Here is a 25,030-nt window from a genome sequence, read left to right as displayed (position 1 = left end):
GTATACCCTGAGTTCCAGATACTTAAGTTTCCAAGAGTAATTTCCCTATCTTAGGCCTTTGGGCTGAGATTATGTGAATAAGTCTTCTACTGAGCTGGAACTATAGAAATAAGGTGTTTGAGAAGACAACAGCTCTTTGCAGTTACTGAACAACTGATGGTCTTCCATTTTCTTTTGTCCATTTATAAAACCAGAATAACCTTTGGGTTAACTCTAAAAGGTGGTGTGAGCCACATGCCTGTGGAAACACAATTTATAAAATGCTCCCTTGTGAACCAACAATTAAGGCAAACATATCAATATTACCTTTCTGCTGCCTTGTTTACTCACCTAAAAAAGATGGTCAAAAATGAAAATTTGGAAAAGGGAAAAGAGAAGAAGTTGGTGAGTAGAAAATGGAATACCTGGCTATTTGGTAACTACTCCTTGCAGAAACACTCTCTGCGTTACAAAATATCTATTTGCTGAATTTCACCCTTTAGAACTATACTGAATGCCAAAAAGAATACTTTAAAATTCTCAGTATCATTCTAACAAACTTCAGAAGCATCCAGTGTTGGAATTTGGGGGTATTAATTAAGAAATCATTGAGTCATAATAAGAATGTAAAAGAAATATTGCTTCTGAATAACAGTGTAAAAGAAAACCTCGCCTAAGTTTTCAGACCTGCAAAGAAAGATTTCTTTTAGCTAAACTATTTATGATAACATTTTAAACCATAACTTGTAAATATAAATAAACTTAACATGAAGTTTCATAAATGAGAAAAAAGTGTCTCGTTAGACTTTTGTCTAACATAAAAATCAGTTCTTTAAATAGTTCTCATTTTTTAAGTTATATAACAAATATTTTCTTATATAGAACATATAGATGATAATTCTGAGGTTAATATAATGTAATTTTCAATTAAAATACAAAATTTAGCAAATATTACTTTCTTTTGCTCTTGGGAAAAATGAATTCTAGGTTCCTCATATTAAGACATATTATTTCATTAGTATAAGATGTGAGTTGTTATTATTCTTCACTGTTTCCTGAAACTTGTTCAGCCCTGGGAAAATCTGCTTCATACTTCTTTTTGAGATTACTTAAATATGTTCGTAAACTGTCTGGATCCAACTGAGAGTTTCGAGCAGTTTGAATGAGCCTAGTAGCTAGATGGTACACAGCTCTCTGTCTTTCCATCTCAGGGGTACTCCTTTGGCTTTGCTGTTATTGAAAAAATATAGATAAAAATTAAAATATGAATAGTATGATTTTTATTTTGGCAATATTCTATCTCCTTTCATAGAAATAAGAACTCAATGGTTAACCAATCCCTTTGGATAAGTCAGCCCCATCCAACTAGCAAATCATGTACCAGAAGAAATAAATATTATTTTGGAGAATAAAATTTCACATGAGTATTTACTACTTTATGACAGATCCTTAATCCTTGAAAACCACTTCACAATGAAAAAAAAAAAAATCTGCTAAACGGACAAATATCTCAACACAACACCAAAGAGTAATAGAAAATCCACAGAGTTATGTTCTACAAACACTTTCTCATCAAAAAGGTATGGGAAAATAGCACTCTGCTCATTGCTATGCAGTTTTCATAATTTTAAATGTCACTCAGAGTACTACTCTGTATCTCCTACTTTAATTCCCCAACAGATAAACTAGTGGACAGAATGGGTCATCAGTAAACTGCTTGTCCCTCAAAACAGTTCACATACAGGATTGCTAGAGCCTAAAAGAAAATACTGCCTGAGGGGTAAATTCCATTTTTAAAATAAGCAACATAAATTGCTAGTTGAAATTATGTCTTAATTATACTTACAAACTATACTTAAGGATACCCAAGAAATAATGTTTAAAATGGGAATCTTCTAATACTTTGGAAGACCTTTAGATATTCAGTCCTTGAATACTTCCCTTCAGGGTTGGGAGTATAGCTAGAAAATACTTCATTCATTTCTTTGCCTGAGCTAGATAGAGGAAGCAGCATTTTCAATCTTAACTATTTATGTAAAGACTTAGTTTCCATTCACAAAGGGAAATACAATCCCTTCAACTCCTCAATAGCCAAGAATTCCAGATATTTCTCTACTTTCACTATAGGAAAAATGAATACAACTCCGTGAGGTAGAATAAGATTATCATATATTGATCCATCCATCTATTTGATACACTGATTCATCAACTATCAGTTTATTATTTAAATGACAGTTATTGAATATCTATTATTATCTATATTCCAGACCCTATAACTTGCATTCATGACTATGGGGGCATACAAAAATGTCATCCTGACATGATAATGAAAGTCAAAAAGCTCAGTCTTACAGTGAAACAGACATGTTTACAAGCAACTGATTAATCATGAAAAGTCCCATAAGAGGGATATAAAATGTTCAGAGGACAGAAAGTTCACTTCCAGCTTGTGTCAAGAAAAGCTTAAATAGGATGGAGTATTTGAAATGAATCTTGATGGATAGAAGAGCCTAGAAGGGAGGGCATTCCAGATAGAAGAAACAGAGAGAGCAAACACATTAAAAAGTATGGTACACAATTAGGTCAAAATGATGAAATGACAAGTAATTCAATGTGGCAGAAATGTACGTTATAGTTAAATTGAGTAATGTTATATAACACTGAGGTAGTAAACAAAGGGAGATCATAAAGCAGTAGTTAACAAACTTTAGTTTGCTTAAAAATCATCTGAAGACTGTTAAAAACGTAAATCCTTGAGCCACAGGAGACCCTTGAAAATCTGGGATGGTACCCAGTATCCCAGGTGATTCTAACGTAGGTAATCCTCAGATTACATTTTAAGAAATAATCATAGAAGACTTTCAACATTAGGCTAAGGAGTTCAACTTTTATTTGGTAAGAAACAACTGAAAATTTCCGAGCAGGAAACAACATAAGAACTATGCATTAGAAGAAAATCTGGTAGAAGTATGTAGGATGGGTTGGAAAAGAGAGAGAACCTACTGCTTAGTCCTAATGAGAGGTAATTAAGAAGAAGGATTCATAGCTCTGATGGGTCACTGGGAGATCTGAAAGTGAAGAGATGAGAAGATTTTTCAAAAGATGATAAATTTAATTTTGAACCTACTGAAGAGTGAAAGCATAAATTAAGATTTCAAGAAGAAATATGAATAAAAATATATAGATTCAGAGTCAAAAAGAAATGAAAATGGAGGCTGAGGAAAGGTGAGATCACCAAGAGTATAGAATTTTAAACGAAGAAACAATGGTAAAATCTTAGGAATACTTCTATTAGGTAGGTGGAATAATATAAAGCACTGGTGAAGAAAGGAAAGAAGTGATAATCAAAGAGGTAGGAGAATGAGAACATCCAGTAGAGGACAATTCCACAGTAGTCAAGACAGGGAAGAATTATGAAAAGGGAAAGAAGGGTAGTGCCAAACGCCATAGAGGGAACAGGGAAGATGAGAAGTGAAAAAAAGGTCATACGATTTTATGAATAGTTAGTATTTAAGAGGAAACTTTCTGTAGAGTGATGACAAGATCCAGTTTGCAAGTGGAAAATGGAAGAAGCAAGTATAGATTACTCTTGGGAAACTGGCAGTAAAAGGAAGAGAAATATAGTTTGAGAAGGTAAAAGAAAAAAAAGGATTTATTGCGAAAAACCTAACCATATTCATAGGAAAAAAAAAAAGCCACTGAAAAAAACACTAAGGATGCAAAGAGAAGAAAAGAAACTGATGAAGAAACTGATCTTAATCGAGATGGAAAGAAGGTAGAAAAGTTAACCTTAAAAAGGTTGAAAGGTAATCTCTTCCTCTGAGATAGGAAGGAAGAGAAATAGGTGAAAAACGAAATTCCAAAATAGAATTCTGAAGGAGGAAAAGGTTCAAGGACTCATCAGGATGACCTCAAGTCTCTCAAAAAGTATAGGAGGTAAATTTTTTTGTAGAGAGTAAGGTTATTGAGGGCTCAGGAAGAGTAGAAACATTTTGAAAGAGTTACTATAAGAAACCACATAGATTAATGGAAGAGAAGAAAAAACTATTCAGTAAAATAGTCAATCAAAGTTAGTATATACTAATTTGCAGTGGCTAAAATTAGCCTGAATATATTTTGAGCAGCATCAGGAAATCCAAAACCTAGAAGGCTACTGGAGAGGTTGCCCATAATTGGAATTTGGCAAGAGGAATTCTGAAGAACTAGGTAATAAGAGGTTCTTTAGAAGTGAAGCACTGCCAAAATTACTGGCGAAGGAATTCCAATGGAGTAGTTAGGCAAGTAAAGTCATAAAAGCAGTCTAGGAGGTCAAAAGACTGAGGAATGCAAAAGAAAAACTGAAGGCAGGTTAAGAAAGAGTGAAAGACACAGGAAACTGTTAATACTGAAGAAAATTTCATACTGCACATAGCTTAGTTTACTGAACACACTGGATTCTTAAAACAATATAAGGCAACCTGATGTAAAAAAATTAAAAAAGATTTCCAAATTTTCAGTTAACAGATGTGAATTCAGTGTTGGATCTACTGCTTCCTAGCAAATCACTTAAGCTCTATGAACCTCAGCTGTAAAAATGCACATAAAAATAATACCTTTATTATTTATCTTTTATTAGACCTAACTGCTTCATGAAGAGTTATGAGGCTTATATATGATAATGGATAGAAGAGCTCTGAAAACTATTTAAAAAGACATGAAAATGTTGTGCATAGTGATTTTTATTTTTAATGCTTACTTTATAGAGATTTCTTTTCTTATCATAAAGTCAGTGTAGCAACAAGTAGGAACTGAACTGTTTAACTTTTGTCTCCTATCTTATTAGTAGGTATGCTGGGAAAAGTTATAATAGATCAAACCAAAAAAGTTTTGAGAAGTAAAAACGATTTTCTTTATCTAGGAATTAGGTTTTTGTTTTAAATATTTTAATTATTAATTATGTATATGTAGATCCAAGGCCATAATAAAAATGTACACTAAAAGGATTTTCTTGAATTTGAAAAACAATTCTTATTGCTAAAGAGTTTCTTACCAAAATTTGTCTGGTTATTTGACTTGTGATTTCTTTGGCATCCAAGACAATTGATGATGGGAGTGATGACACCTCTGCAGCTTTTAATCCTAAAATTATCAAGAATGGGGCTTCAATATTATTATTGCTGGTTTTGTTAAGTTTGTTTTAATCAGTATTAATCTTTTCTTCACAGATTTAAATTTCTTTTCTTAGGTATTTATGAACTACTTAATTCTCAAAATTAAGTTTCCCTAAGTTCTGGATGACAACTTACCAATTATGAGATTTAATTACTTGCTAAGACATGTAAGACAAATTAGAATATCAATTACCTCTGAAGATACCTCTGAGATAGCAGAAAACATGATAGGGAAAGGAAAAGAGGTAATAAAAAAATCAAATAGTAGTAATAACATTGAAATTCCAACTACAAATTCAGTTGGTTTATAGGTCAAAGGACATACGGGTTTTTCAGTGTAGAAGAAAGTGTAGTCAGAGATAAGCTTACAGCTGAATATTCATCTATCTAGCAGATCAACAAGGGAGGAATTTCTCCGAAGACATAATGGTAGGTGACTACTCTTCATGCAAATTCAAATACCAACTAGTATTCTCATGTTCCCAGATTTTTATTGTGTAAATGCCTTATAGGCTTTCTACTATGTGCTAATAGTTTATTTATTGCTTTAGAGGCAACAGAAGCAACACTAACATTTATTTAGAAGTTACTAATTGCTAGGCACTATGCTAGGCAGTTTGTATTTGACAATTCATTTAATCTTCACAAATCCACATATATCACCATTTAATAGATGAAACTGAGGCTTATAAAGATTAAACATCTGATACAAATTAAGTTATCCATTTGATTTTCCCATTTCAAATAGCAAAACAAAGATGCTATTTTTACCCTCACAAAGGTCACATTCATAGCTAAAATAATTTTTGGAACTTTATATGTAAAATTCAACTGAAAATTCCCTCAATCTGTGCAACTTTACATGTCACAAAATGATTTAGATAGAAAATATCTAACCAAGTTTATGAACACACATAATTTAGTAATACATTCCATTTTAAGACTTAAGATTTAGTTATCAAGTTCCCTGAATCTGAAGAAAACAGAAGGATGATGCTACTGAAAGAGTGTCTAATAAATACATAATTTTCAATTCATTATATAACTTGCAAATATAAACTAATTACATTTTTCTAAGGATAGAAACTACTTCTGGGACTTTCATGTATTGTAATTCTACATAGTTACTGTTAATATGTTTTAAAATAAGCTTAATATATATAAAATGTGAGTTTGACATAGAAAATACAGTCTTAGATCATATAAGCACTCAAAAGAATGAGAAGGAAAGTTGCTTAGACTGACAGTCAAGTAAAGAGAAGAAAGTTTGTCTTATGAGAATATGTAGTGTTTCAGTGTATATATATAATTTCTATATGCAATACCATAATTTTTTTCTTCTGTAAATCCCTTAGAAAGTTTGTAGGTATATAAGATTGCTTCTTTATTTCTTGAGGTGTTCTTTACATGTTGAACTTCAAAATGCACGTTTTCTACATTAGGATATAGAACATCTATATGGCATAGTTCCAGGAAATGTGTAGCAAACAGTGTAAATGCCTAGAATAAACAACAATGAATATCAGTATTTTTAAATGAACTAGAAAATTTTATTTTAACTATTTAAACATAAATTTTTAGTTTAACCTTCTAAGTAGCTTAGCAGAAATGCAGAAATGAAACTGATGAACTTTGAGGCTAACATGGTCAATTCATCTTAAAATATTTTGAAATTTTATATTCAATGAAGAAAAAATATTTATTATGATTACACACACACGTATGTTACGTTATGGGAAAGAGAACAAATGCCAAAATCCTAAAAAAAAAAAAACCCTGAAGATAGTGAAAGGATGAAGTTTACCAGAAATAAAGCTATTAACTGAGGTAATCACTTATTAGAGAAGTAATCCACAAATGATATCATAACATTTCCCTCAACTTTTAAAAACCTTTACTTTAAAACTAGCTTCCTTCCATATAAGTAGTTTTGGGAAAGTGAAATCAATGGATTGTCTTAGGTATTTGAAATTGCAAAGGTTTTTGCTTTTATATTTGCATTGTGTTTGGGATAGGTACTTAAGGGGAAAAAAGGTTGAGGACACCGCTTAGTACAATGATTCTTAAACTTTAGTAATCCCCTGGGGAGCTTGTTAAAGATGCAAATTCTTGGTGCTTATCCCCCTCACATTCTCACAATCAGCAGTGTAATTTAGGGCCCCAGGAAACTGCATTTTCCCTAAGTACTTTAGGTGATTTTGATGAAGGTGGTTCAAGTGACTTGACCAGCACAGTGGCTTCCTGCCCAGAGTTACTGAAGCAGAAGGAGATATGACTCTAACTCGTTATGTTTTAAGATACAAGTGAGAAACTAAATAGGTGATTAGTGGAAATTTTAAATATTAAGACATTAAAAAGAAAATATCTGACTGGCAAATGGCTATCAACTATGGAAAGGGGGTCAGAGGAAGGAATGGTTTTGTATATGACAGAAAAGTAATAAATCTCAAAAACTACTAAACAAATCAAAATGTGGTATAAAACAAACCAAATTTATAAAGCAACAGGAAAATAATTAGAAACCCAGTAAACTATCAGTATTTAGAAGCTAGAGACCATCCATGTTCATAATAACAATAACGTCCTCAAATTTTATATATCAAATCAATCTATTCTAGTAACTCTGTAAACTCTATTTCGGGTTAATTCGATTTAACAAATAATTATTCAGGACCTTTATATTGCAAGGATTGTGCTAGGCACTAATGATACTAGGTTAGAAATTAGGCTCCTTAAAAGTAAGTAGCAATAATTATATTTTTACTATCAAGCCAGCTGCTTCAGGATGGTGGGGAACATGATAAGACAAGTGAATTCCATGAACAGGGGCCCACTGCTGCATTGCATTTGTTATGAAGTGAGTTCCTTAATCAGAAGCAATTCTGCAATTCTGTGTGGAATACTGTGATGGTGGATAAAGCATTCTGTTAAGTTCATGGGTGGTAGTTTTTGCAGAAGCCACATATGCAGGGAAGGCAACTCTGTATCCACAGTAAGTATCTAGTCCAGTAAGAACAAGTTGCTGCCCTTTTCGTGATGGAAGTGGTCCAACATAATCAACCTGCCACCAGGCAGCTGGCTAATCATCTTGGGGAACGGTGCTGTATCAGAGGCTCAGTGTTGGTCACTGCTGCTGGCAGACTGGGCACTCAGGGATGGCTGTGGCCAGGTTGGCCATGGTGAGTGGAAATCTATGTTGCTGAGCCCATATATAACCTCCATCCATGCTACCATGGCCACTTTGTTCATGAGCCCCTTGGGTGATGGCAGGGGTGGCTGAGGAAAGAGGCCGACTGATATCCACAGAACAGGTCATCCTATCCACTTATTAAAATCCTCCTCTCCTGAGGCCACTCTTTGGTAAGTATTCACATGGGACACAAATATATTTACATTTTTTTTGCTTATTCAGAGAGATTTATCCACATCCCTCTTCCCCAAACATCCTTGTTACCAATTTTCCAAAAATGTTCCAAGTCTCAGCCAGACCACTGGCCACAGCCTATGAATTGATATATAATCACACAACCAGCCATTTCTCCTCACAAGCAAAATAACAACCAGGTACAGTGCTTCAAGTTCTGCCCAATCAGACAATTTTCCTTCACCAGTGTCCTTCAGGGACTAGAAAGGGACTACAGTGCTAGAGCTGTCCACTTTTGGGTGGCACCTGAATATCATACAAAACGATCTCTAAACAAGGTAAGTCTTCTCTTCCCCTGTCAACTCTCTATGAGGCCACAGGTACAAGGTGAAAGAAAGTAGTGTAGTAGGAGTGGGGACCATGAGTACTTGGGCCATGTCTTCATGTAACTTACTTGTGCCTTCAGGGACTTCTCAAGCCCAATCATGTATATACCCCTTCCATTTGATGATGGAGTGCTGCTGTGCGTGCCCAACGCTATGGCTGGTGGATCAGATAACACCCAGCTCATGATGGGCAGCTCAGGTCACATGATAACTTGGTGGCCCATGGTTAATCACTGTGTCTCTACTAAGGCACAGTAGCAGGGTATGAGCTGTTTCTCAAAAGGACAGTAGTTATCTACAGAGGATGGCAGGGCTTTGGGCTTTGCTCCAAAATCCTAATGCCCTGTGCTACAATTCACCTACAGAGGGCCTGCCAAAGGGGCCAAACAGCATCTCTTATCTGTCACTGATACTTCAAACTCTATTGGATCTGCTTGATCATATGGCTTAAGTAGCAGAGCAGCTTGCAAGGCTGAACCTGTTGCAGAGCCTTCTCCTGCTCTGAGCCCCATGCAAAACTAGCAGTATTCAGGTCACTTGGTAAATGGGCTGGAGTAACACATTCAAATGAGAAATAGGTTGCTTCTAAAATCCAAAGAGGCCAACAATGTATTTTGCCTCTTTTTAGCTGTAGGAGGGGCCAGGTGTAACAACTTATATTTCACCTTAGAAGGGATAACTCAACATGCCCCATGTCACTGGACTCCTAGAAATTTCACTGAGGTAGAAGGCCCCTATACTTTTTCCCTTTTTTACATTTTTAAAAAATTGAAGTTAGTTAGTTAATTTACAATAGTAAATAGTTAATTTACTATATTGTGTTAGTTTTAATTGTACAGCAAAGTGACTGAGTTATACACGTATGTATATTCTTTTCCAGATTGTTTTCTATTATAGGTTATTATAAGATATTGAGTATACTTCCCTGTGCTATGCAGGAGGTCCTTGTTGTTTACCTATTTTATATACAGTAGCATATATATGTTAATCCCAAACTCCTGATTTATGTCTCTCCCAACCCCTGCTATCCCTTTGGTAACCCTAAGTTTGTTTTCTATGTCTGTGAGTCTATTTCTGTTTTATAAATAAGTTCATTTGTATCATTTTTTTTAGATTCCACATATAAGTGATATCATATGATACTTGTCTTTCTCTGACTTACTTCACTTAATATGATAATCTCTAGGTCCATCCATGTTGCTGCAAATGGCATTATTTCATTCTTTTTTATGGTTGAGTAGTCCACTGTGTGTGTATATATATATATATACCACATCTTCTCTATCCATTCACCTGTCTATGGACATTTAGGTTACTGCCATGCCTTGGCTATTGTATATAGTGCTGCTATGAATACTGGGGTGCATGTATCTTTTCAAATTATAGTTTTCTCTGGATATATGCCCAGGAGTGGGATTTGGTGGATCCTACAGTAGCTCTATTTTTAGTTTTTTAAGGAACCTCCATACTGTTCTCCAGAGTGGCCGCACCAATTTATATTCCCACCAACAGTGTAGGAGAGTTCCTTTTTCTCCACACCCTCTCTAGCATTTATTATTTGTAGACTTTTTAATGATGGCCATTCTGACTGGTGAGAGGTAATATCTCATTGTAGTTTTGATTTGCATTTCTCTAATAATTGGCGATACTGAGCATCTTTTCATGTGCCTGTTGGCCATCTATATGTCTTCTTTGGGGAAGTGTCTATTTAGATCTTCTGCCCGTTTTTTGATTGCGTTGTTTGTTTTTTTGATATTAAGCTGTATGAGCTATTTGTATATTTTGGAAATTAAGCCCTTGTATGTACCGTCATTTGCAAATATTTTCTCCCATTCTGCAGATTGTCTTTTTGTTTTGTTTATAGTTTCCTTTGCTGTGCAAAAGCTTTTAAATTTACTTAGGTCCCATTTGTTTATTTTTGGTTTTATTTCTATTACTCTAGGAGACAGATCCAAAAAGATATTGCTGCAATTTATGTCAGAGAGTATTCTGCCTATATTTTCCTCTAGGAGTTTTATAGCCTTACATTTATGTCTTTAACCCATTTTGAGTTTATTTTTGTGTATGGTGTTAGAGAATGGTCCAATTTCATTCTTTTACATGTAGCTGTCCAATTTTCCCAGTACCACTTATTGAAGAGACTGTCTTTTCTCCATTATATATTCTTGTCTCCTTTGTCATAGATTACTTGACCATAGGTGCGTGGGTTTATTTCTGGGCTTTCTATCCTGTTCCACTGATTGGTTTTTGTGCCAGTACCATACTGTTTTAATTACTGTAGCTTTGTAGTATAGTCCAAAGTCAGGGAGGTTGATTCCTCCAGCTTCGTTCTCCTTTCTCAAGATTGCTTTGGCTATTTGGGGTCTTTTGTGTTTCCATACAAATTAAAAAATTCTTTGTTCTAGTTATGTAAAAAATGCTATTGGTAATTTGATAGGGATTGCACTGAATCTGTAGATTGCCTTGGAGTACAGTCATTTTAACAATATTGATTCATCCAATCCAAGAACAGGGTATATCTTTCCATCTGTTTGTGTTGTCTTCAATTTCTTTCATCATCTTCTAACAGTTTTCAGAGTACAGGTATTTAGGCCCCTGTACTCTTGTTGGATTTATCTCCCCTTTCTGACACACAGATGTCTTACCAATAAGTCTAGAGTAGTTGCTACTTTGTTCTCACTAGGTCCAATCAGCATAATGTTATCAATGTAATGGACCAGTGTGATATCCTGTCAAAAGGAAAGTAATCAAGATCCTTACAAACTAGATTATGACGGAGTTGGAGAGCTGATATACCCCTGAAGTTGGACAGTGAAGGGGTACTGCTGACCTTGCCAGCTGAAAGCAAACTGCTTCTGGTGATCTTTATTGACAGGTATGGAGAAAAATGCATTGGCTAGATCAATTAGCCACATACCAGGTACCACGGGATATGTTAATATGCTCAAGCAATGAAACCTCATCTGGTACAAATAGCTGCAATTGCAGTCACCACCTGGTTAAGGTTACAATTATTCATTGTCATTCTCCAAGGTCCATCTGTCCTCTGCACAGGCGAAATAGATGAGTTAAATGGGAATGTGATGGGAATCACCACCCCTGCAACTTTCAAGTCCTTGATGGTGGCACTAATGTCTCCAATCTCTCTAGGAATGGGGTACTGCTTTGGGTTACTATTTTCCTACATAGAAACAGTTCTAGTGGCTTCCATTTGCTCTCTCCTACCATAATAGTCCTCACTCCACAGGTCAGGGAACCAATGTGGGGATTTTACCAGCTGCTGAATACACATATCCCAATTATACATTCCAGAACTGGGAAAATAATCACAAGATGGGTTGCATACCCATCGGGCTCACTGTAAGATAGACCTGAGCTTTAACTCCATTAATCATCTGACTTCCATAAGCCCTACCCTGACTGGTAAACCACAGTGATGTTTTGGGTCTCTGTAATTAGAGTCAGTTCAGAGCCAGTGTCTAGTAGCCCTCAAAAAGCCTGATTATTTCCTCTTTCCCCAATGCACAGTTACACTGGTAAAAGGCTGTAGGTCCCTTTGGAGAAGGCTGGGAGAAAAATTAACAGAATACATTTTTGGAGTGTACCAGAGTCCCTCCTCCAGGGGACCTGGCTTCCCCTTCATTTAAGAACTTCTAGATCTGTAAACTGGCTCAGATCTAGAAATTGGCTGAGGGGCCCTGACTCTCTTTTTTATGGTTCAGGCTAGACTTTTGTTCACCTGACCTAAAACTTTTCTGCTTATACAGATCACGTAAGAATTTAATAAGCTTCCTTTCTATTTCACTTCTAGGGACACCACAATCAACTAGCCAATGCCATATGACTGCCCAAGTCAAGACTATTCTGATTGCTGCTTGGACTCTGCTGTCTGTTTTGGTAACCAGGCCTGTCTTGCCTTTGGTAGTAGAGTACCATCCGTTGGTACATCCTGCCACGGCAAGATCCAATTACTCCCACTGTATTTAGGTTTCCCAATTCAGTGACTGCAGTTTCCACTGTAAGATCTGGCCTACAGAGAAGAGTGATCACAGAGCTCTTTAAGGATGTTGGGGCTCTCCTCACAAATTTACTTCTCACAACCACAGTGAAAGGTATGTCTTCTGGACCCTTGCAGGGTAGGTGAGTAGGTCTTAAATGACAAATCCATAAAATTCCAATCTCCCTAAGCCTCTGAATCTTTTCCTTTACATTAAACCAAGGCAGATACAGCATTTGCAAGTCGCTCACTATGGGCTACCTTTTGGTTCATGCTTCAACTAATGAACCAAACATCCTGAGCTGCAACATGAAACTGAAGACCTCTGCTTAGTGAGTACATATCAATAAATTTGGCCTTATCCAACTTTATGTTCCTTCCATCATTATCCCACATCCTTAATATTCAGTTCCATACATGTTCCCCAGATTTCTATCTGTATTTATTAGAAAACTCAAGTAGTTCTTTTGAACTGTAGTGTACCTCATCATGGGCCACACTTCATACCTCACCTTTACGGGCCTGCTGGGATCTGAATCTATTTATAGCTTAGAAGCAAAGAAGGATGGTAAGGGTGGATCCTGAGGAGAATCAGCATTGTCTTACATGGCAACTGCCTTAGGGGAAGTCATTACAGTTTCTTCAGACAAAGCAGACTTAACCCCCTCATATGGGCTGGGGATGCTACTCACACTGAGGGTAGAGAAGCCTCTTCCACTGGCAAAGAAGACGCATTAGAACTTAGAGGTTCAATGTCCCCAGCTTTATTAGAGTCTTCCCACATGTCTCCATTCCAACCTTCAGGATCCCATTCCTTCCCAATCAATGTTTTGACTTTAAAAATAGAGTCGCTAGTAAGTGGCTGGGAGTTCAACTTGCATTGTAATTCAGCCAGTCAAAGAATGAGATTCTGGGTTTGATTCTCAGTAACCTCAGGCTATAGAAGATAAGAGTCTCCTTCAGGACACACATAGAAGCTTTCAGGTCATTTAGGCACGGATTTACTCAGGAATTTGAATTCCTGAACTCATCTTTTCTTTCCCCACTTTGTTCAGCAAATTAGAAGCAACCAGCCAATCTCATTATATTTGTTAGTTTGCCAAAAACGTTTGAAAGTATCATATACACGGTTACCCAGCTCCTTGTTTCTTATAAGTGGTTGATTAAAAATATCCAATGGTGTGCCTTTCCTGGTGACGCAGTAGTTAAGAATCCACCTGCCAATGCAGAGGACACGGGTTCGAGCCCTGGTCCAGGAAGATCCCACATGCCATGGAGCAACTAAGCCCGTGCACCACAACTACTGAGCCTGTGCTCTAGAGCCCGTGAGCCACAACTACCAAGCCTGTGTGCCACAACTACTGAAGCCCACGCGCCTAGAGCCTGTGCTCCGCAACAAGAGAAGCCACCGCAATAAGAAGCCCGCACACCACAGTGAAGAGTAGCCCCCACTTGCCGCAACTAGAGAAAGCCTGTGTGCAGCAACAAAGACCCAACGCAGCCAAAAATAAATAAATTAATAACTAAAAAAATTTAAAAAGAAGAATATCCAATGGTGATATTTTGCATATTTCTATTGCTAGATCACACTATGGACTACCAGTGCTTTCTTTACGACTGGAAATAGAGTCATTAGTATCTTTAAATCTAATTAGCTTAGAAAATCGATTCCAGAACTAACTCAAAACATTCATCCTTAAAATTTTGTTCCCCTAGAACCACTCTTGATATTAAAATCTGTATTAGTCAGGGTTCTCCAGAGAAACCAAATTAACAGGATATATTTGTGTGTGTGTGTACGTGGGTGTGTGTCTGTGTCTCTGTCTGTCTGTAGAGAGAAAGAGAAAGATTTATTATAAGGAATTGGCTCACATGATTATGGAGACTGACAAGTCCCCAAATCTGCAATCATCAAGCTGCAGACCCAGGAAAGCTAATGTAGTTTCCACTCCAAGTCTAAAGGCCTGAGAACCAGGAGGGTCAACGGTGTAGTTCTAGTCTAAATGTTAGCATGCTCAAGACCCAGAAAGAGCTGATGTTTCAGTTCCAGACTAAAGGCAGGAAAGAACCGATGTTCAAGACTGAAGGTAGTCAGGCAGGAGTTTCCTCCTACTCCAAGGGGTCAATCTTTTCGTTCTATTCAGGTCTTCAACTGGGCCCCACTCAAAAGTGACTGGCTAAGGCTCACCCACATTAGAAAGGGAAATCTGCTTTACTCATTCTACCAATTCAAATTCTAATCTCATTCAGAAACACCCTCACAGATACACCCAGAAAATGTTTGACCAAATGTCTGGGTACTCCATAGACTAGTCAAGCTGACATATAAAATTAAGCATCACTATTAATAATTAGCTTTTAATCCCAATAAGTAATATATGCATCTTATTTATATGAGAAATTCTTATTGACTGAAATATTCAGAATTACAAAGACTAATGTTACCTAGTAACATTAGTTCTGATTCATCACATACCCTTCTTTAAGTATAAAATAAGATTTTTCTTAAAAAAGAACAAAAAAGAAAAAAACAAGAAAAATAAAAATACAAAAAAAAAAAAAAAAAGAAAAAAAAAAAAAAGATTTTTTCCCATTCTATATATAATAAATCACTATGGACTCTTATTTAAGGTATAGAACCTCATCTTAGGGATATTTTAAGGTACTTTAAATATAGAAAAATATTTTTATTTAAGTTTTTTCATACCAGTATATATTTTGAGTGATTATCTAAAAAGATATTTTACAAGTTACCTTAATAATAGAGCAAAAATCATAGTTTAACAGAGTTGATTTATGAAAAAACATTTCCTTTAAAGAAATGAAATCTCAGGTAAGCAGATTTTCCATAAAGTGATTTCAGATACATAGTTTACTTCATGTTGTGACATCACAGCCAATGTTATTACACATAGAGTCAATTATTGAAATGTTTTCATGTTTTGCTATTTAATTTGATTAAATTAAAGCCAAGTGACTAGTTTTGACATTATTTTTATTTCTTGATTTCCTCCTTTCCTTTTGTACATCATGACTATCATATTAACTGTTCTTGCTTCCATCAGAAATGAAGAAAATATAAATGCTATGGTATGTTTTTGTTAACTAAAATTGTTTAATGAGCTATTTTGTAGGTGCCTGTAAAATCCAATTGTGATGAATTTATAAAGGATACATCAAAAAAGGACTCAACACATTATTTACAATAGCCAAGGTATGGAAGCAACCTAAGTGTTCATCAACAGATATATGGAGGGCTTCCCTGGTGGCGCAGTGGTTAAGAATCCACCTGCCAATGCAGGAGACACGGGTTCAAGCCCTGGTCTGAGAAGATCCCACATGCCGTGGAGCAACTAAGCTCGTGCACCACAACTACTGAGCCTGCACGCTAGAGCCTGGGGGCCACAACTACTGAAGCCCGTGCACCTAGAGCCTGTGCTCCCAACAAGAGAAGCCACCGCAGTGAGAAGCCCATGCACCGCAACCAAGAGTAGCCCCCGCTCACTGCAAGCAGAGAAAAGCCCACGTGCAGCAACAACGACCCAACGCAGCCAAAAACAAAATAAATAAATAAATTTATAAAAACAGATATATGGATAAAGAAGATGTGGTATATATATATATACATATATATATATCACACACAGTGGAATACTACTCAGCCATTAATAAGAATGAAAATTTTTTTAATTGTAGTTGATTTACAATGTTTCAGATGTACAGCAAAAGAATATATATATATTCTTTTTCAGATTCTTTTCCATTATAGGTTATTGCAAGATATTAAATATAGTTCCCCGCGCTATGGTAGGTCCTTGTTGTTTATCTATTTTGTATACAGTAGTATCTGTTAATCCCTAGTTTACCCCGCCCCACTTTTCCTTGGTAACCTTAAGTTTGTTTTCCATGTCTGAAAAAAGAATGAAATTTTGCTATGTGTAGCAACATGGATGGACTTGGAGGGCATTATGCTAAGTGAAATAAGTCAGACAGAGAAAGACAAATACTGTATGGTATCACTTATATGTAGAATCTAAAACTACAACACAAAGTGAATAAAACAAAAAGAAACAGACTCACAGATATAGAGACCAAACTAGTGGCTACCAGTGGGGAGAGGGAAGGAGGCAGAGGCAATATATGGGTAGGGGGAAAAAAAAAGGGTTATTATGGGATTATATGAAATTATCTGGGTGAAACTTTTGAAAATTGTAAGGTACTGTACAATTTTAAAAATCTTTCATTCAATAAAAGAAATTTTTAAAAAGAGCCCAAAATTAATGTACTTAAAATAAATAGAGAAGAATACCTTTAAGCTCAGCAGATATTCACAAACAGCGTAACAAATGCCAATACCTTCTTCTGTATTAGTACCTCTGCCAAGTTCATCAATTAATATGAGTGATTTGTCATTAGCATTATGTAGAATATATGCTATCTGAAAATATAATTTCAGTATTATTCATTGTGACCAAACAGCTGTCACTATTATAGGAAAAAATGAGGAAAAATCCAGTCTCATTATTAGTTCATTTGAAATACATTTTTACAGAGAAATCCTGCTGAGCAGAAACTAACACATTGCTTTTCTTTCTAAAAATCTCATTACTAGTAATTCCAGTAGAATAAATGTATTAACGGAATACATTTTTGGAGTGTACGTAAACAGTCATATGCATATGTGTATGAGACAACAGGGTAAATAAACATTATCTAAAATATTGATGTTTCAGATACAGTGAAATAAACCAATGAATTAAATGTTTAAATAAAGCACAAAGATGGTCATTTTCTTCTCTACAAATGATTAATCAATTGTTGTCATAAAATGCTCGGAACTATCTCTCAAATTTATTTTAACATCTCTATAGCCAGTAAAAATGAAAAGAAAAATTTAGGGAAAAGCATCCAAGTCCATTGATTACCAATTAAAGAAACTTAAACCCATGCCCAATAAAGATGTATGACACATCATGACACAATAGTAACCTTCATGGCCATTTTACCTTTCCATAGGACTAAGCTTCTTGAGAGCTAGGACCACTTAAAAATATACCTCAAGCACTTAGTCTATTGCTATATTCTCCCATAGATATTCAACACATACTAAATAATTAAATAAATGTCATATATTGTGGGCAAATAACTTTATTCTCCCACTATCTAAAGAAAAAAAGTTATCTGTACAGTGATCCAATAACTCCTACCTACTAAAGATAGCCCAAGAGCTATACTGAATTCTTTTAGCCCTTCAAGCTTACTTGACATTTGCTCAGATCAAAAATAGGTGATGATACGTACTTTGTTAGAGGAAGTGAAAATTCTACAAGAGCACAGAAGAGGATGATTTTTAAAAGCCTTTTAACACAGTGATCCTTTATTTTAAAATCAAGCCTATCAGGAATAATAGATACTATGCAAAATGTTCCTGAATAGGTCATTGTTTTCTGAAGTCTTTTATATATTCCACACAAAAACATGAATGTGCATTTTTATCATTCAATAATACTAGCTTTTTCTTGAAAGCTGTATTTTTCATTAAAACATTTGCTTCCATTTCCACATAAGACAGAAATTAGGAAGCTGTCTTTGACTGCCCTCTGGCTCTTGTAGAGGAGTATAAACACATCTGCATGCTTTAGTATAAGAATATTTTCTTATGTTATAATTGACCAGTAATAGGAGAATTCAATATGCTTTTAACAGAAGAAAACTTGAGCTTGGGTACCTCTTTCATTTCCTTCATAAATGTTGATGAATTTGTTTCAATATCATCATCAGTACTTATTCTTGTAAAAATCTGTTCAGCAATTCTAAAGGAAGCATATTCTGCTGGAACATATGATCCTATAAAATATAAGGTCAAAGTAAACTGCAATGTTTTTATAAAACGTAAGTACTACTAATATTTTGCACTTTCCACCAACTCAGATTATTTACTAGCCTGTCTAAGAATTAATATGGTGGAAAGATCACTTGGTATGGAACTAGAAGATGTGGCCCCAGCACTGTCATTTACTGTACAACCTTGGACAGCACTTAATTCTTCCAGCTTCATCTTCCTCACATAAAAAATGGAAATACTTACCCTACCTATTGTACAAAGTTATTTGGAAGTTGAAAATAGATAATATATATTCAAGTACATTAGAAAGATTTGTTATAAACTTGATAAAAATTTTAAATAATATATTTAGATGATAAAGAATACTCAAAATATGAAAATCTGAAGGAAATGGTTATGAAGCTCAAGTTGATAAAATTATAGAAAGATATATTAGGAAATATCTGTTATTAGAAGAGTACAGAAATACCCACAATTAGAATGAATGCAAAACATTTAATTTTTTTAATAAGGTAAATTTTCATCCACAAGACTGTTTCTGTCTGAGAAATTATCAGGCTAACTAATCTAAAATATTCATCTTTTGAAAACAAATCAATCTGATTAATGTACCTAACTCTATACAAAATGGGATACAAAAGGCATTCTAAAACCATAGGAAGATAAAAATATACAAATAGTTGAATGGGAAAAGTATGAAGTATACAGAACTCTGTACAGACAAAATGGTGAAATAATGGGAGCGAAGAAACAAAGCCAGATTAGTCCAGGATTTAAAACAAAGGCAGGGCTTCCCTGGTGGCGCAGTGGTTGAGAATCTGCCTGCCAATGCAGGGGACACGGGTTCGAGCCCTGGTCTGGGAAGATCCCACATGCCGCGGAGCAACTGGGCCCGTGAGCCGCAATTACTGAGCCTGCGCGTCTGGAGCCTGTGCTCCGCAACAAGAGAAACCGCGATAATGAGAGGCCCGCGCACCGCGATGAAGAGTGGCCCCCACTTGCCACAACTAGAGAAAGCCCTCGCACAGAAACGAGGACCCAACACAGCCAGAAATAAATAAATAAATAAATAATTAATTAATTAAAAAAATATTAAAACAAACAAACAAAGGCAAAGGTGAAGAATAGGATCTACCTCTGAATAATAAGGACTAGCAGGAAGAGAAAGCAAAAGTCAGGATAATACTAATAAAAATAAAAGTAATAATAATAACAGTAGCAATTATAATGATCGCATGTCAGAAAGCAGATATCTTAAATACAACTTTCTCATAGGACTGCCAAAAGGATTAAATGGGAAAATAAACATGAAAGTACCAAGTATAGAATATAGCGTATATGGTATATGTTAATATTTTCCCTTCTCTCTTATCTCCACCAAAAAGGCTCTCAACTTATCATCATATCAAAGAAACCTACTGGCTGGTATTTTGCTTCTAATCTGGCTCTCCTCTAACCGTACATTAACCAGAGTGAGCTATCTAAAACTCAAATCCAATTATGCCATTCTCCTGCTTAAATTTCAATAGCTCCCTATAGATTTCTGGATAAAGTTCTATCTCCTCCATTAAGTACCTAAGGCCCTTCACAATCTGACTCCTGCCCATCTCTCCAGCTTTAAGCCTGCCATTTCTCACAGCCACTCTTTGTTCTACAAAGCAAAAGAACCACTAAGCCTCTGGATTCCTTGTGGTTCCTTGGGAACATCATACTGTTTTTTGCTTCTGTGCTTTGGAACATTCTCTTACCTCTATCTGGAAAGTCTCCTTCTTTCTCATACTCTCCCCTTAAGTCCATAACATCTTATATATATTATCTCGCTTAATCTTTACAACAGTTCTTAGACGTAGGTACTATTATAATTTTTATTTACAGATAGAAAAACTAAGGAGGTTAAATAATTTGCCTAAGATCATACAGCCAGTAACTAGACAAGCTAGGTCTAGCTCCAAAGCCTATATTCTTAACTTTGGTGCCTTTCAAGTCCTAGTGTTTCCTTTATGATCAGATCATATATTATATATACTTTTAGGTATTTCAGAGGCTGAAGATGGACAGTGACAAGAGAAGTAGAGTAATAGTAATTTTCTTCAAATATTTGAGAGGCTATTCTCAGGAGATACTAGATGATTCTGAAATGCACAGAAGATAAGAATTAGGACTAATGAGTAGAAGTTATAGGAAGTCAAATTTCAATTCAGTATAATGAATGTTTTAAAAATTACAGCTATCCAACAATTAGATAGTCTGTTTTTTTAAAGGACAGAACTCCTTATAACAATTCAAACAGAAGTAAGATTATCATGTAACATATGAATCAGTATTCTTATAAGGGGAGGAAAGTTATCTAAGATGGCCTTTTAAACTATAAACTCAATAAAATATTTACTCTTTATTCATTCATTCGTTCATCTCTAATTTTCTTTCCCAGTAGTAAGGGTAAATTTGCACTGTATGATCAATATTGCTATTGCTGTATTTCTCTTACAATCCATTACACTAGACCAAGGTTTTTCAACCACATCTTGGGCTGGATAAATCTTTCTTGTGTATGTGTGTGGACTGGGGTGGGGGTGTGGGGTGGATGAAATGGAGAAGGTGGCTGTCCTGTGCATTGCAGGATATTTAGCAGCATCTCTGGATTTTATACTCCCCTCAGTTGTTACAATTAAAAATGTCTCCAGACATTGCCAAATTCCAGGGGGTGAGGGGAACCAAAATCATCCCCGGTTGAGAACCACTTCATTAGGACCAATCATCTCATCTCTGATTCATATAGTCCTCAAGGAACCCAGTTTTCAGAGATAAGCGGTGAGTATGCCTCTATGACAAGAAATATGTAACAATGTTGGGCCAGTGACAGCCATTTACATGTGTGTGTATACACACATGTGTGTAATATATCAGTTGCTGTGGCCAAGTTATTGGTACCCCTTAAATTAAGTAAGGGAAATGTTTCTGTTCCCAATGTTATAATTTTGGGAAAATCTTACATGGGTTATTAGAAGCAGCAGTTTATCCTACTTACTTCACTTTTCCTCCCAACAAACTTTTTGAATCTCAGATAATTATATGATTCAGTTTAGCAGTAGTTCATACAACATTAATAGCTATTTTAAGGAAATTTTTCTTTTGTTATATCCCACAAAATTTTCAGTACAATGTAATCCAAATTAGATGGAGCTTAATAAATACCAAATAGTAAAACTTATGGTGTGTATGTATATATATATATATATATATATATTAGACACTATTATACTTTTAGGTAAGAAAATCTACTCCAAACTATTCTTGGGTTAATCAAGCACCTAGATCTAAAATACTGGGCACAGGTGGAGTCAAGATGGTGGACTAGGAGGATGCAGAATTCGTGTCTCCGCACAACTAGGGCACCTACCAGGCACCACTGGGGGACCACGGACACCTAAGGGGATGGGAGGAATCCCCAGCGACCGGGTAGGACGTGGGGCGTGTGGGGAGTGAAGGGAGAGGAGAAGTGGAGGTGGGATGGGACTGGCGCCCCTGAGGGGCGGCTGGGGGAGGGGAAGGGATCCCACACCTGAAGCGGGAAATTGGGGGACCACTGGGAGGGCAGAGGGTCAAAAGGGAGCGTGGCCAGGTTTCCCCTGCCCACTTGGGCCCCCAGGAACCTGCTGAGATCCAAGGCCTGATCCTCTGCCCACCTAGGCCCCCTCCAGCCTGGCGGGTCCTGAGGGAGTGGGAGGGAGGGAAGGGGGAGCAAAAGTAAAGGCCGGACCTCCAAGACTGGCACCCCTGAGGGGTGGCTGGGGGAGGAGAGGAATTCCTACACCCAGTGGGACCCACCCACGGTTAGGGGTCCAGCAGGGACAGGGGAAACTCTGGGGGAGATGGTGGGGGGGGCATGCAGAGGAGGAAGGGAAAGTGGCCAGTGCTTTCCCTGTCCACTTAGGCACCGGGGAGCCTGTTGGTCTCCCAGGCCTAATCCTCTGCCCTCGGAGGCTCCCTCCTGACGTGCAGAGCCCAAGCCCCGCCCCTACACTCCCACCCAGGGCCCTACCTCTACACTTGGAGACCCCCTCCAATGCACTGGGCCTAAACCCCACCCACACACCCTCACTCAAGGTCCTACCTCCAAAGAAACCCCACACTCCAGAGGCCTTCCCTTCCACCTGCTGCCTCTCCCCTTCCGCACAGGTCCTAAGCAGAGGTTCCGCCTCACGCTTGAATGTCACCCTACCTAGGCCCCACCGCCAAGGCCTTTTCTGGCTGCATGGGTCCTGAGCCTAGGCCCCGGCCCATGCTCAAACGTCACCCCCCCACCCGCCTAGGTGCTGCCCTGCCCTAAACCCCGCCCCTTCCTAAGTTCCACCCCCCCCAAACTCCACCCACAAAGCCAAGACTTTTTTTTTTCCCCCTCTTTTAGACTGGGGTTCTGTTTTACCTTGTTGATTCATTGTTGTTGATTCATTTATATTTTTATTTTTCCTAATAAATACTTTATTTTTCTAATTTTCTTTTATTCTTTATACTTTGTTATTGTTCTTTCCTTTTGGCTTGTTCCCCACCACGGCCCTCCATTTTTTTTTTTTTTTCTGCTGTCGTTTTATTTTACTTTGTTGCAGTTGTTTCAATTATATTTTTATTTTTCCTAATATATTTTTTATCTTTCTAACTTTATTTTGTTTATTATTCTTTCATATTGTACTGCTCCTTTTTTTTTTTTTTTTTTTTTTTCGCCATGCAGCTTGCGGAATCTTGGTTCCCAGGCTGGAGGTCAGGCCCGAGCTCCTGTGGTGGGAGCTCCGAGTCCAAATCACTGGACTAACAGAGAACCTCAGACCCCAGGGAATATCAATTGGAGTGAGGCCTCCTGGAGGTCCTCATCTCAGCACCAAGACCCAGCTCTATCCAACTGCCTGCAAAATCCAGTGCTGGACGCCTCAGGCCAAAAAACCAGTAAGACAGGAATACAGCACAACCCATCAAAAAAAAAATAATGAAATGACAAAAAAGTATGTTACAGACGAAGGAGCAAAGTAAAAACCTACAAGACCAAATAAATGAAGCCGAAATACGCAAACTACCTGAAAAAGAATCCAGAGTAATGATGGTAAAGATGATCCAAACTCTCGGAAACAGAATGGAGAAAATACAAGAACATTTAAAAAGGATCTAGAAGAACTAAAGAGCAAACAAACAGTGACGAAAAACACAATAACTGAAATTAAAAATACTCTAGAAGGAATCAATAGCAGAATAACTGAGGCAGAAGTACAGATAAGTGAGCTAGAAGATAAAACGGTGGAAATAATTGCCAGGGAGCAGAATAAAGAAAAAGAATGAGAAGAATTCAGGACAGGCTCAGAGGCCTCTGGGACAACATTAAACATGGGAACATTCAAATTACAGGGGTCCCAGAAGAAGAAGACAAAAAGAAAGGGTCTGAGAAAATATCTGAAGAGATTACAGTCGACAATTTCCTTAACATGGGAAAGGAAATAGTCAATCAAGTCCAGGAAGTGCAGAGAGTCCCATACAGGATAAACCCAAAGAGAAACACGCCAAGACACATATTAATCAAACTATCAAAAATTAAATATAAAGAAAAAAATATTAAAAGCAGCAAGGGAAAAGCAACAAATAATATACAAGGGATTCCCCATCAGGTTAACAGCTGATCTTTCAGCAGAAACTCTACAAGCCAGAAGGGAGTGGCAGGATGTATTTAAAGTGATGAAAGGGAAAAACCTACAACCAAGATTTCTCTACCCAGCAAGGACCTCATTCAGATTCAAAGGAGAAATTAAAACCTTTACAGAAAAGGGATTTCCTTGGTGGTGCAGTGGCTAAGAATCCGCCTGCCAATGCAGGGGACATGGGTTTGAGCCCTGGTCTGGGAAGATCCCACATGTCGTGGATCAACTAAGCCAGTGTGCTACAACTACTGAGCCTGAACTCTAGAGCCCATGAGCCACAACCACTGAACCCACGTGCCACAACTACTGAAGCCCACGTGCCTAGAGCTTGTGCTTCACAACAAGAGAAGCCGCCACAATAAGAAGCCACGCACCACAATGAAGAGTAGCCCCCGCTCGCTATAACTAGAGAAAGCCTGTGTGCAGCAATGAAGATCCAACACAGCCAAAAAAAAAAAAAAAAAATCTTTAAAAAAAAAACCTCTATAAAAAGATAAGAGAATTCAGCACCACCAAACCAGCTTTACAACAAATGCTAAAGGAACTTCTCTTGGCAGGAAACACAGAGAAGGAAAAGACCTACAAAAACAAAGCCAAAACAATTAAGAAAATGGTAATAGGAACATAC

General features: G+C 36.9%; 1 protein-coding gene across 1 annotated transcript in view; it reads right to left on the bottom strand.

Annotated features, from left to right (window-relative positions):
- Positions 1-659: 659 nt before the first annotated feature.
- The window catches only part of MSH4 (mutS homolog 4), a 92,213-nt gene continuing 67,842 nt past the window's right edge, over positions 660-25,030 (bottom strand). Inside the window, exons 16-20 of the mRNA XM_036867644.1 lie at positions 18,605-18,723; positions 17,186-17,314; positions 6,455-6,629; positions 5,009-5,097; positions 660-1,209 (exon numbers count right to left, since the gene is read on the bottom strand). Coding sequence (XP_036723539.1) covers positions 1,018-1,209; positions 5,009-5,097; positions 6,455-6,629; positions 17,186-17,314; positions 18,605-18,723 — 704 coding nt within the window. The 3' untranslated portion in view covers positions 660-1,017. The remainder of the gene's footprint in view (positions 1,210-5,008; positions 5,098-6,454; positions 6,630-17,185; positions 17,315-18,604; positions 18,724-25,030) is intronic.

Source organism: Balaenoptera musculus, chromosome 1 (genome assembly GCF_009873245.2).
Source record: "Balaenoptera musculus isolate JJ_BM4_2016_0621 chromosome 1, mBalMus1.pri.v3, whole genome shotgun sequence".
In the NCBI taxonomy this organism is placed as follows: Eukaryota; Metazoa; Chordata; class Mammalia; order Artiodactyla; family Balaenopteridae; genus Balaenoptera; species Balaenoptera musculus.
Note: the sequence above shows the minus strand (reverse complement) of the source record. Positions and strands in the feature narration are given on the sequence as shown.